The 14384-nt window shown below is 42.7% G+C and overlaps 1 protein-coding gene across 1 annotated transcript in view; it reads right to left on the reverse strand.

Annotated features, from left to right (window-relative positions):
- LOC145354721 (unconventional myosin-XV-like) overlaps positions 1-14384 on the reverse strand; it is a 137893-nt gene that overhangs the window by 28196 nt on the left and 95313 nt on the right. Inside the window, exons 46-49 of the mRNA XM_080206175.1 lie at positions 11605-11716; positions 10337-10411; positions 6549-6760; positions 2120-2238 (exon numbers count right to left, since the gene is read on the reverse strand). Of these exons, the coding sequence (XP_080062301.1) occupies positions 2120-2238; positions 6549-6760; positions 10337-10411; positions 11605-11716 (518 nt within the window). The remainder of the gene's footprint in view (positions 1-2119; positions 2239-6548; positions 6761-10336; positions 10412-11604; positions 11717-14384) is intronic.

The following is a 14384-nucleotide window of genomic DNA, read 5'->3' on the forward strand; positions in this document are numbered from 1 at the left end:
AGGTAGATCAGATGCATCTTTGATGGCACGGGTGTCACCACATTTGCACATTCTGCTGGATCTCAGTAGAATATGTGTTCAAATCCCGCTCCAGAGAGTTGATCATGTGGACTTACAGTCTAGTGCAGTCCTGAGAGAGTATTGAACTGTGTGTGGTGCCAGCGTTCACATGAGACATTGTTGTTTATGGGAGTTTGCTGTGCACAAAGTGGCTGGCCATTTTCCACATTATAGCACTGACCACACTTTAAAAAACATTCTGGGATGTCATGAAGTATTGGAAGTTGGAAAAATGCTTATTCATGATTCATTTTTCCTTCGCTGATATAATACACAAAAGGAACCCTCTCCCCAACTCTTTTCCCTCCCTCCTCCACATCCTTGCCGTGGCCCCAAGGTTTAATTGGATCAATAGCAGATGCTCTGCAGGACATATAGATTTTCAAGGCATGCTTCTGCGCCACTATATACAAATACATGAAGTCAGTTTTAAGTCAGGACCATGTCATAGCTGCGTATTAACACCAAATTTGTTTCTATGTTGTAGGACCTATCTGTTTCTTCATTGGAAATTTAACTGAAGTTACCAAAGTCCTGGGAGTTACCATTGGATGCCTGATGCATTCCACTACAGTCCACACTGTCAGGCCAACTGGTAGATGCGTTTCGTGTTGGATGGACCTTAACTGTCCATCCAGCCTGAAATCGCCTTGAGAATATGATCTCACCTGGGAGTGGATTCTACATCTGCTTCCGGACCCACCGACTTCACATGCATGCCAAGCATGAAATTCAGGTCAATGTTTCTTCTTGTGTGGAAGATCAATATAAAATAATCACCAGAAATCCAATAGAGAATTCAGAAGAAACATCTTTACCTGTGAGAATGTGGAACTTGCTCCTACAGGGGATAGTTGGACAGATGCATTTAAACAGAATCTAGAAAAGCATTTGAGAGACATGAGGTTAGAGGGCTACGATGACAGATTTAGATGAGGGAAGATGGAAGGAGGTGCAGTGTAAACACTGGCATGGATTGGCTGGACCAAATGTCCTGTTTTCTATGTTATGTATCCTGTGTAACATCTTGTCACTGCTATAGTTCCTCAGCACCAGTTAGTGATTTTTCAACATTACAACAGTGCTTACATTTCAATAATACTTCACTGACTGTAAAGCATTTTGGAATATCTTGAGGTTGCGAAAGGTGCTGAATAAATGAAGACTTTTTCTCTCTTCAGTGCTAACATTGAATTTTCTGTGGGATTTTTGCTAGTCACTTTATGATACAACTGCCAATTAGTGATCTGCCAACCTATTGCTAGGAATCTCTGGTTAGTTATGTGTATTAAATATTTGTGTACATGGCCTTGAATGTGAGAAGTTGCGTTTATATTCAACAAAGAGTCTTTAGTGCATGCTTGTGATCTAGCTTTTTCTTTGATGCTCTGGCAAGAAGTCATTCATCCAAGAAAATTGAGGTGAAGTAACTGTGGCTTAGCAAATTCAATTCATTTTTATCCACCCTGACTGTTAAATGATGTAGGCAAAAGACATTTGGCACAGCCCACAGTGCAGATCGTACATCTAGGTGAAGATGGCATGGTGGCACAGTGGTTAGCATTGCTGCCTCACAATGCCATGGGTTCAACTCCTGACTTGGGTCACTGTATTTGTGGATCTGCATGTTCTCCCCATGTCTGAGTGGGTTTCCTCCAGGTGCTCCAGTTTCCTCCCACTGGTTAGATGTATTGGTCATGCTAAATTCTCCCTCATTGTACCCAAACAGGTAACGGAGTGCAGTGACAAGGGGATTCTCACAGTAACTTAATTGCAGTGTTAATGTAAGCCTACTTGTGACATTAATAAATAAATTATGAAGAGCGGAATAGGTGTGGTGAAAGTGAGAGAAAACTGAAAGAAACAGGGCAAATAGGAATGGATTAATGCTGAGCAGCCAAGGCCTGTAATCATATGACTGGTCAGATTACTCTCAACCAGTTTTACGTTTGATCAGTAAGATACCAAGCTCACAACCCAGAAATGTCACACTTGGGATTGTTCATTTGTGCAGTGCTGGTGTGACTCGGATTAACATGAAAACTTGATGCTCACTTACCTTTTTAACTTGTGAGGCTGACGGAAGTATTTCTTGGCAAATTCGACCATGGTGCACTGGTTATCCTGAAAGATGTATTCAGGTATATTCTCCACAAACTCACTGACTGGTCGAGAGGTCTGCAGAAAAGTCAAGAATACTGTGAAGTTAGGACTCATATTGAAATAATGTGCTGCATAGATTATGCACCAAGTCGCTGACACCATAAGCAGGGCAATTCTTGAGCTCCAATCCATACTGTGCATGCCTGGATAGCAGAAAGAACATTGGAATTATGTGATCATGATCACATTGTTGATGTGGGATGTTTTTGTGCATTACACTTACCTGACATGCCGGCCTGCATGCTTCCAGCATGGGTTGCTAGAAGGATTACCAGATGGACACGTGATTTATCTAACTCAGAGAGGAGCTGGGGTTAGTCACAGAGCCAGAGAATCCCCACAGTGCAGAAAGAGGCTATCAGCCCATTGAGTCTGCACAACTCTCCAAAACAGCATCCTACTCAGGCCCTTCCTACACACCCCCCTCCCTGCCCCAATCCCCACACATTTACCATGGCTAATCCATCTCAAGTACACATCCTTGGACACTAAGGGGCAATTCATCTTGGCCAATCCACCTAACCTGTACATCCTTGGACTGTGGGAAGAAACCAGTGCACCCAGAGGAAACCCATGCAGACACAGAGAAAATGTACAATTCCACACAGTCACCTGATGCTGGAATCAAACCCAGGTCCTTTGTATTGTGAGGCAGCAGTGCTAACTACTGTGCCGCCTGGTGCATTTAATCCCTTTCTTTGTCAGTGTGGAAAAATTGATGATGGTACTGACTCCATGTCGATCCATTCCCATTGGTACTGACTCCATGTTCACCAATTCCCTCTGGCACTGACTCCATATCTGTGCATTCCCACTCTTACGGACTATATGCTCATCCATTTCCACTGGTACTGACTCCATGCCTGTTGTGTATGTGGTGTCAAAAAACAAGGAACAGGAAAACCACAGAAGACGCCAGATAGAGGGCAACCCTTAAAAGAAGAGGCAACTCTAAAAAAAGGGGATCAGTAATTAAGACCTCAAGATAGAGGCCATGCTGGAGCTCAGAGGAGGTAATAAGTCCTCAAGCAAGAGGGTACACCAGACTCAGATTAGACAGTCCCTTGAGAAATGAGTACTGGAAGACCCCAAGAAGCCCACAAAAGTCTCACCTTTGTATTATAATGAGAAATTCCTTGAAAGTTGTAGTGATGAATTACAAGCAAATGTTAAAACTGTAATCAGTCAGAAAGTAAAACAAGCCACAGCAGAAGAACTAAGAGTGAAGAAAAAAGTGTTGGATAAACTTCACTGAGAACTACAGCAAATAGAAAATGAATAAAAGTTTGTGACCCTTAATTTCAATGAGAAGCGGCCTGGCTACAAGGGAAAAAAACAAGCTCTATAAAAAAGATGGATGTAACTAGGAAATCTGTTAGGGCCAGTTATAAACAGTACAACACTCAGCAACAAGCAAGGAAGAACTGGAGTTGAAGCATAAAGATGTGAATAACAGGTAAAAAAGGTGGAGAGAAAAAGCACAAGCGGATCCCAGCAGAGAGGTCATAGCATGGAACTCGAGAAGAGCAAAGGAAATCCCATTTAATGGATGCTATCAATTTCATGATGGGTGAGAGAATCGCTCGCCTCAGAGTGTAGCACTCAAGGATTTGATCCATAGCACGTCCTCTATCAAGCTCTGCAGTAGTCAGCAAGTTGAAGCAGAAATTAGAGCAGAGTTATTCACCACAGCCATATTGGGAATTCGCTCGAGATCCAATTGAATGTTCAAACTATCAGTCATGTGGAAAACACAAATGAGCTGGAGAAATTTACATTCTGCAGTGAAGCAGAAATTGCCCGATGTTCAAGGGTACTGTGGAGGATGTAGCAATGGACAAACTCAAAGCAAGGACACAACTGTTGAACAAGTTAGCAATCCAGGAGAATTGTGTAATAAAAAAAAGAAGGAAGAAGTGTTGAACACAGAAGTAGAGTTTGAGGCAACTACAACAAAAGGAATGTGGCAATTGTCTAAAAACACACAAAGTATAAGTAGGAAGAGATCATTATCAAATGTTGTTAGAAGGGAGTGATGGATTCACTTTGGAAGAAACTCAAGAAGTGGATAAACTGAATGGATTGCAAAAACAGATGCATTAAAATAAAGTACAACTCATGATGAAGCAGGAGATTGGTTGATATGGAAGATGGAAGGGGGAGATTAGCAAATTAAGCCACTCAGCTTCAGGAAATGTGCTGGAGAGAATTAGACAAAGCAGCAAATCAAGCAGAGAAGGAAACTGAGATGACATGCTACAGTAAGATTGCTGAAATGCTTACACTCATAGAAATGCACAAGAACCTATATGGTAACACGGTCGATGGAAAACATGCTGAATAGAAATGCTAGGAAGAGAAGAAACTTTATCATGCTACCTAAGTCCCAGAAATAGAGTATCACAACCATTCCCTTCACAAATGACAACCTGAGATTGTGCAAGAACTATAAAAACATAAGACTGTGTTGTACTGTGATGACAGCACCTGCATACATTGTAGAGTAAGTTGCATAACAGAGTAACTAACCAACAAAGGATTGGAGAATGACACTGTCCGCTGAATAAAGTACGTAGTCCATGGTCAGTACACAGTCTAAGACAGAACTCTGAAAGCAGCAAGCCTGTATGGAAGAATTCCTGGCAAAATTACATCTGGGACTGCATAGTTGAAACTTTCTAGAAGGAATGTTATGTAAAATGAAAGCCTCAAGATCCCTCCATTGAGCAATTGCTACATAAGTTTACAAATGTCTAACTTGTGTGTATAACGTTATTTAAAATGTGGGTTGAGTAAATCGATTTTGAAGATTGTGGAAGAAAGTTAAAGGGGGCGGGATGTTTATGTATGTCATGTCTGTCTCTTTAAGACAGTATAGCAAAAGTGAATCACCTGTCTAGAGGGATCAGTGGGAATCATGAGTGAGTGATCACACAAGAGAGAGAGAATGTGTCCTCTCTCAGGCATTTTACTTCTGGAATCATGTTGTGAATGCTTAGAGCTGGGGCTCTGCCCAGGACAGCCTTCGTGCTGCATTAACCTCCTGTATCTGAGTTTCTCATGTCAATAAATATATTTTGTTTCTAACAAAGTTTGAAATTTCTTGATGGCATAACAGCCGCAACATAACAATGTCCGTCCATTCCCTTTGGGACTGACTCCATTTCCATCCATTCCCACTGGGACTGACCCCATTTCCATCCATTCTCACTGGGACTGACTCAACGCCCATCCATTCTCACTGAGGACTCCTTGCCTATCTATTCTTTAGATACTGGCTTCGTCCCCACACATTGCTACAGGTACTGATTCTGTATCATCAATTCCCACTGATCCTGATCCAGTGCTGCATACTTTGTGCCATCAATTCCCCCTCTGGTGGAGCTAAATCAAAGCCAACCCTGCCATCTGATATCAAATCATCTGCACCTTCCTGTACAGACCACTGAACAGTGAGCAGAAGCAGGAAATCTGGCTGATTTTACACATCCCAGCCCATTGGAATCAGGCAAGCTGACACTGAGATCAGGTAGATAAATACAGCATGGGAATCAATACTGGAATCTGGTCTCTTCATAACTTCACCAAATGTTCCTTTAACCCACTGGCACTCTTAAAAAGTCATGATGTGGGTATGCCGGCGTTGGACTGGCGTAAACACAGTAAAAAGTCTGACAACACCAGGTTTTAGTCCAACCTATTTATTTGATAATATTCTCACTAGCTTTCGAGGGGACAGCCTCTTCGTCAGGTGAATGGAGAGTTCTGGCCTCAGACAGAGCATATAAAGCACAGACAGTTTAGAGATTACTCTCTAACTGTCTGTGCTTTATATGCTCTGTCTGAGGCCAGAACTCTCCATTCACCTGACGAAGAGGCTGTCCCCTCGAAAGCTAGTGAGAATATTATCAAATAAATAGGTTGGACTAAAACCTGGTGTTGTCAGACTTTTTACTCTTAAAAAGGTTAGTATCCACCCCAATGTTCTTTTGCAAATTTGTCTGTAATTCCTAAGAATATATGAATTGCTACAAAGCGAAGCTCTAGGTCTAAAGTCCAGCAACTAAGTAAAGCTGAACTAGAAACAGGAAGCTTGCAACTAATCACCATCTGATTCTTTGCTCCTCACTCATCATCACAGATCAAAACCTGTCATCCTGGTTTGACATTATGGTGTGAGTAATGTCATTTCAAAGTGAAAACCAATTAGTATCAGGCCCTGGTTATGTTAGGAAGGCAGCTTTAAGTAAACTCTATGGGTACAGACAAGAGCAGCAGTGCAGAGCAGTGGAATGCAGTGAACGGCTGGAGGATCAATTTCGCACCTCTGACTTTCTGTCCAGTTCTTCAGCTGCTGCCGTCGATCCCACAGCAGCTGCTACAGTGGCCGAGGCAGAAGCTGCTACTTTGCCCTTTTTGTCCATAGGCTCCTCTTTCTTGTCAGTGCTTAGGTGAATGAAGTCTGGGGCAGCCACTGGCTGCACATATTCCAAGGGAAACATTCCAGACCTGCCATGGAAAGCTCCAAACTTCCACCCTGTCCAAACAGGCAAAGGTTTATTATTTCAGAGTGGCTTGTAACCTGTGGACACAAATCTGAATATGTTTCAGTTATATTCATTGAGGAAAGGAATTGTGAGTGCTGGGAACCTCATCCGTCTCGTAATCTTTCAGCCACTGATCCATGATCTGCGAGCTACCCAATTTCATCACTCAATACCAATTCCCAATCTGCTCAATGGTTCCTGCAGAATGAAGTTTTTAGATCAGCTCTCAGAAGAGACATGAACAGAGCCCACCCTTCCTCCTGCGTCACAACATTAAAATTTTCCTCTGTATCTAACCCATGCTATTACCTGTCCCGTGAATGTTTGATGGGATTTTGTATGTGTGTATCTACCTGGAAGTGATGAGTGGGATTGTATGAGGGGACCTTTATTAAACCCATGTTGTAGCTGCCTTGGGAGTGTTTGACGGGAGGTTTCACTATGCATTTCACTTGTGCCATAACTGCCCCTTGAATGTTTGATGGGGTAGTGTAGCGGGAGCTTTATTCTGGATCTAACCCCGTGCTGTATCTGTCTCGGGAGTGTTTGATGGGGACAGTGCAGAGAAAACTTTACTTTGTATCTGACCCTGTGCTGTACCTGCTTGGGAGGAGTGGGTCAGTTAGCTCAGTTGGCTGGACAGCTGGTTTGTGATGCAGAGCAACATCAATTCCCGAACCAGCTGAGGTTATTCATAAAGGCTCGCCTTCTCACCTCGCCTCTCGCCTGAGGTGTGGTGATCCTCAGGTTAAATCACCACCAGTCAGTTCTCCCCTTCAAAGTGGAGAACAGCACATGGCCATCTGGGACTACGGTGACTTTACTTACTTTACCTGTCCTGGGAATGTTTGATGCTGACACTGGGTTCAATTTTCAGTGTAAATCCCTGACATCAATGAGGGTGAAAAAAAACACATCAAAAGATTAAAAAAATTAAATTGAGAAAAATAAAAGCTTGAGTAAGCAGTTTAGAATAAAATGTCAATGGCTTTTAGTAAAAGGAAAAGCACTCCTCTGCTTCCCAGAGTTTCCATTACACATCGGTATTGAGCAAATCTGAGCCCGAACTAAATTTGTGCTGATATCCACTCCACATGGAGGAGCCAGCAAAACATCCTCAGCTATCTGGTTTGCTAAAATATAATAACACAGTAAAAACACTGGAGATGGGCAGCAGTCAAACCGTGGAGTACATTTTCACTTGGAACAGCAGCTGTAATGAAAGCTAGCTGTTATTTCTCCTTTCCAATGCTGACTGAAGCTGACTGCTTCTGGCTTCTCCCAGCTTTTATTTTCCATATTACATAAATCATACTGTAAAATAGGCATGGTCACAGTGAGCACAAAACAAACATGCACAAACCAGTTCTAAAACCCCACTGTTAGAAATATCAGCAGATTACATTTACTCAGCTCAGTCCACAGACAAACTGGAGTCTCTGAAGACAATGGAGCACAACACAGCAAAATGGAGTACTAATACAGGGAGAGGGAGTATTAATACACGGAGTATTAATGCAAGGAGGGGAAGTAATACAGAGAGAGGGAGTATTAATACAGGGAGGGGTGAGTATTAATAAGGGAGAGTGAGAATTAATACAGGGAGTGGGAGTATTAATACAGGGAGTGGGAGTATTAATATAGGGAGTAGGAATATTAAAACAGAGAGAGGGAGTATTAATACAGGGAGAAGGAGTATTAATACAGGGAGGGATGAGTATTAATACAGGGAGGGATGAGTATTAATACAGGGAGGGATGAGTATTAATACAGGGAGGGGGAGTATTAATACAGGGATGGGGAGTATTAATACAGGGAGGGATGAGTATTAATACAGGGAGAGGGAATATTAATACAGTGAGTGAGGGTATTGATACAGGGCAGGGGCTTATTAATACATGTCAATAGAACATTAATACAAGTGGGGTTGGAGCATTAGTACAACAATATGGAAAACAGTAACTTATAGTGTCAGTATGGTTGACAGTTTCCCATTTCTCCTGGCTTCAGAGGTGCTGGGAGTCAGTATCTTTCCAACTAGGAAGTGACAAAGGTAATTGATGAGTGCAGGGCATGATGATGTTGTCTATATGTACTTTAGCAAGGTCTTTGACAAGGTCCCTCATGGCAGGCTGACACAGAATGTGAAGTCACATGTAATCTGTGGTGAGCTGGTAAGATGGATACAGAACTGGCTTGGTCATAGAAGATAGAGAGTAGAAGTGGAAGGGTGTTTTTCTGACTCGAGATCTGTGATCAGTGGTGTTCTGCAGAGATCAGTGCTGGCCCCCTGTTGTTTATAATATACATATATGGAGGAGAATGTAGTTGGTGTGATTAGTAAGTTTGTGGATGACAAAAAGATTGGGGGAGACTGCAAGTAGTGAGATGGATTGCCAGAGCATACAACAGAATATAGAAAAGCTGGAGACTGGGTAGACAGATGGCAGATGTAACAATCTGGACAAATGAGAAATGATGCACTTCGGAATGTCTAATACATGAGAGAAGTATACAATAAATGGCAGAACCCTTAGGAGCGTCTAGTTGTACAGGTCCACAGTTCCCTGGAAGTGGCAACACAAGTGGATAAGGTGGTCAAAAAGGTGTATGGCATGCATGCCTTCATTGGTTGGGGCATAGAATATAAAAATTGGCAAGTCATGTTGCAGCTGTATAGGACTTTAGTTAGGCTACATTTGGAACATTGTGCACAGTTCTGGTTGCCACATCACCAGAAGAATGTGGATGCTTTGGAGAGGACACAGAAAAGATTTACCAGGATGTTCCAGCATGGTTTGGAGGGTATTAGCTATGAAGAAAGTTGGACAATCTTGTTTGCTTTCACTTGAATGTCAGAGGCTGAGGGATGATCTGATAGAAATTATGAGAGGCATGGATGGAATGGATAGCCAGAATCTTTTCCCTAGGGTAGATAGGTCAGTTACTAGAGGTCACAGACTTAAGGTAAAAGGGGGAAAGTTTAAAGGAGGTATGAGAAGCAAGTTTTTAAACACAGAGGGTGGTAAGTGCCTGGAATATGCTGCCAGTGGAGGTGGTAGAAGCAGATACAATAGCAACATTTAAGAGGCATCTTGACAGATGCATGAATAGGCAGGGAATAGAGGGATACAGACTACATAGAGGCAAAAGGTCTTTAGTTTAGAAAGGGATCATGTGTTAGCACAGGCATGGTGGCTGAAGGGCCTGTTCCTGTCCTGTACTGTTCTTAGTTAGTTCATTGATCTTTGAGGCTAGGTTTGAGCTCAGTCCAGTCTCCATATATGCACACATTTTTGAGCAGGAGGTGATGGAATCCTAACAGGTTGGCAAATGACCTGGGTCTAACCAGGCTGGACTTGACCATTCACATCAGACCTTGGACTATCCACACAGGATCAGGGACCATCCTCTTACCAAGTGAGTGAATGGGCTGGGGGGACCCATTTCAAATTTGTTTTGTGTCAAAAATCAGCATCTGCAGGGAGGTGTTAGGGGAGGGGGAGGGGGAGGGATGAATCACACATAAACAGTAAGAAAGCAGATTGGCTCTGCTTTCAACCCACCAAAATCAGGAATGTATTTCTTGAACTCTTCCAGGTATATAACCTTCTTTCTGACTATGCAACCATAGCAACAGTCTGTGTGCAATCACAAAACATCAGGGAACAGCAATCAAGCAGTGCAGAAACACAACAAAATACATCAAAATGACAGTTGTCTAACACCAGGGTGTGAATCCACACTCACTGACACCAAGGTGTGAACCCACACTCACTGACACCAGGGTGTGAATCCATTCTCACTGATATTGGGATATGAATCCGCACTCACTGATACAGGGTGTGAATCCACACACACTGACACCAGGGTGTGAATCCACACACACTGACACCAGGGTGTGAATCCACACACACTGACACCAGGGTGTGAATCCACACACACTGACACCAGGGTGTGAATCCACACACACTGACACCAGGGTGTGAATCCACACACACTGACACCAGGGTGTGAATCCACACACACTGACACCAGGGTGTGAATCCACACACACTGACACCAGGGTGTGAATCCACACTCACTGATACCAGGATGTGAATCCACACTACTGACACTGGGATGTGAATCCACACTCACTGACGCTGGGATGTGAATCCACGGTCACTGATACCAGGATGTGAATTCACACTCACTGACACTGGGATGTGAATCCACACTCAACACTGCCCAAAACCTCACAATGTGACCCCTCCAAGTTACCAGCCTGTGTATTATAGATTGATAATACTAATAAGAACAGATTTCCACTATTGATTGTGTTGCACCAACAGTTCTATGGATTGTGGAGCTGCATGAACTTAATAGATGTATGATCCAAACTAATCCCACTCTTCTCTCTCCTTCTCTGAATGAAATGACTTTTGTTGGGATAAGAATCCAGCCACCCAGTGGGGATGTGACCTACTGGAATCCTGCTGTTTAGTCAGGTATACTGAGGCACAAATCTGGGGTGAAGTTTGGGCTCTTTCTGCTTAACAAGCTTCAATACCATAGCTGGTGACCCATTTAACCAGCCAGTTACTTACAATTAGTGTTCCCTTTCTGCAATTAGTATGTTGCTGCAGAGGCTGGGTGCAAGTTGGCCCATTTAAGCTGATGCTTAAACAAAAGTGGCCTGCACACAGCAAACTGGCCGTGCATTAGAAAAAAGCAATAACAGAACAGGTTGCTTACAATCATTCCAGGCACTCAGGTTTACAGGAAAAAACTGGAATTGGATGTTACCTTCTGATGCCAATGAATGAACAATTAGACATCTACAGACACTGACCTTCCTCAAGGCCTTCCATGGGTTGCAAGCGGATGATGTCCCCTTTATGGAATCGTAGGTAGGAGCTGTTGTTTGTGATGTGGCTCTTCACTGCTATAACATAGTTAGAGTCCTGGAGAGAGGCCATAGATAAAGGTAACATTAACTCTGTGCTCTTACTAACCACTGCCACTGACAAGGAACAGCACTGAACATGTAACAAAGCATCCAAGACGGCAAACAGAAGATGAAGGGCGGGGGGGGAGCGGTGTCATTGAAACCTTGGTAAAAAGAGCTGTGAAGGAAGGGTCAGGCAAAGGACTGGAAAGTGAAAACTTCCAGGGACCCAGGTTCGATTCCAGCCTCAGGGGTCACTGATTGTGTGGAATTTGCACATTTTCCCTGTGTTCCTTCATGTGTTTCCTCCAGGTGATCTGTTTTCCTCCCACAGTCCAAAGATGTGCAGGTTATGTGGATTGGCCATGTTAAATTGCCCCTTAATGTCCAGTGCTCTGTGGGTTAGGTGCATTATTAGCCATGATAAATGTGCAGAGAAGGGTAGGATGGGGGAGGGGGAAGGGGGTAGTAAGATGCCCTTTTGGAGAGTTGGTACAGAGTTGATGGGCCCAATGGCGTCCTTCTGTACTGTAGGGATTCTATAGTTCTATTAGCATTGAAGACCAGGGATGGTAGAACATAGAACATTAAAGCGCAGTACAGGCCCTTCGGCCCTGGATGTTGTGCCGACCAGCGGAACCAATCTAATGACCCTCTAACCTAAACTGGTATGCAACCTGGTTGCCAGAGGTTGTTGAGTAAAGTGGAGGATGATTGGGCAGCATACTGATGGTAGTGTACTGGTGACATTGTAATGCAGGGCACTGTTTATGACCTAGAACCTGATCCGAGAGTTCCTGTGTCACAGTGACACCAAACTCCCATTCCAACATCTCAGAACTGGGTAGATGCCTATTGCCAATCGAGCCATTGCTGAACTCTGTGTAAATGAGATTGCTAAATGAGAGATTGTGTTCTGCCATAGATCATTACAAAGTGGGTTGAAACTCTTCCAATATTTTTATTAAAAATGGAAAGTTCTGGAAATACTCAGCAAATCTGGCAGCATCTGTGGAGTGAGAATATGACTCTTTTCAGAACTAGAATAAAACTGGGCAGTACGCAATTTTGGTATCAGAAGTTGAACAATTGTTACAATTATGAGATTTACAATATAGTGATGTTTTTGGGGATAGGGTGGGTTAGTTCAGTTGGGTGTATAATTGATGTACAAAATAGATGTACAAGACAGGTTTTTTTCAGAGGGAAGTGGGTGCCTAGAACTTGCTGCCGGGAGAGGTAGTGGAAGCAGATATGATAGTGACTTTTAAGGGGCATCTTGACAAATACATGAATAGGATGAGAATGGAGGGATATAGTCCCCGAAAGGGTAAAGGGGGTTAGTTCAGTCAGGCAACATTTTCAGTACAGGCAAGGAGAGCCAAAGGGCCTGTTCCTGTGCTGTAATTTTCCTTGTTCTTTGGGTAGATAGCTAGAGTTTGGTGCAGAATGACACCAAGAACATGAGTTCAATCCCCATACTGACTTTATAGTCCATGGCGACCTACCTCATTGCCTTGCCCTACGCTTGATGTGGCGTGGTATGCTGCAAACTATTTACAAACAATTGTCTCTCTCTGATGGAGAGAGTTGCTGACAGTTCTTCGTGGATTACGGCCAATTATCTTTCTGTGTTTGAGCCTGTCTGTTTAATTTAAATAAAATGAAGGGGGTTGTGCGACCTACGCTGACCTGACAGGAGGCTTCGGTGGTTTCACTGTTAAATATTAAAGGGGGACTAGAATGTTTTAATGGTAAGAAGGTGCAGGATGTTTACATTTGGAGTCAATGGCAGTAGACTGTATGCTAACACTGGATAGATTGTGATAAGTCTGAAAAAGTGCGAGAATGGTGGGTTGTAATGAGTGGCATTTAAAGCTGTCCATTTACTTCCAAGATAAAAGAAAGTTGGGGAGCTCACGGATAGCTAATCAGCAATTCTCCCTGGCTACAAGGTCCATGTAATTCACATGCCATGCTGATGGGAAGGATAAAGAGGAAGCTGTTCTGATACCAGGTTGCAGGCTTTCCTAAAATCTATCTGAATATCACAAACAAGTTAGTCTGCCATGTCTGGGAGAAAGAGGGAAGGAAGCTCGAGTCTAAAAATGTTTATGGTTTATTCTCCTGGAAAGCTTATATTCAGATTGAAAAGACCAAATTAATGTAAAGTCAAAATTAAACTGGGAATGCGTCTAGCTTATGCTGGAAGAAGTATCTCCAGTAATACTTCCAGTGTGAAGAGTAGTTCTGGGCTTAGAAGTTACCAGGCTGAGAAAGGAAATGAAAAAAAACGAACCCCATGGGAGCTAAGAATCATTTTGGACTGATTCTGGGAGAATTGGATGTCTACTTCAATGACAGTATAATATATATCTGATATTAGGATTTTTCTGGTTAAAAATAAGAAGGAAGGGTATTCCATTCTATGGTATAAAGTATAAGTTACCAACAAAAATTGTGTTTGTTCAATTGTACTTTTAAACTTTTGTTGCAGTAAACAGCTTAAAATGTGAAACCTTGTCTTTCAGCTATTAACTTGAAGTTTGAATTTTTAAAAAAAATTGATTTCTATGGATATCGCGCACAATAAAAGTGAGGATGTGTGGACAACATACTGGTGGCAGTGTACTGGTGACATTGTAATGCACTCTTTTATGTTCTATATGTCGAAAACAAGTGCT

The sequence above is a fragment of the Carcharhinus amblyrhynchos genome, chromosome 18 (genome assembly GCF_965287045.1).
Source record: "Carcharhinus amblyrhynchos chromosome 18, sCarAmb.v2.hapA, whole genome shotgun sequence".
Taxonomy (NCBI): domain Eukaryota; kingdom Metazoa; phylum Chordata; class Chondrichthyes; order Carcharhiniformes; family Carcharhinidae; genus Carcharhinus; species Carcharhinus amblyrhynchos.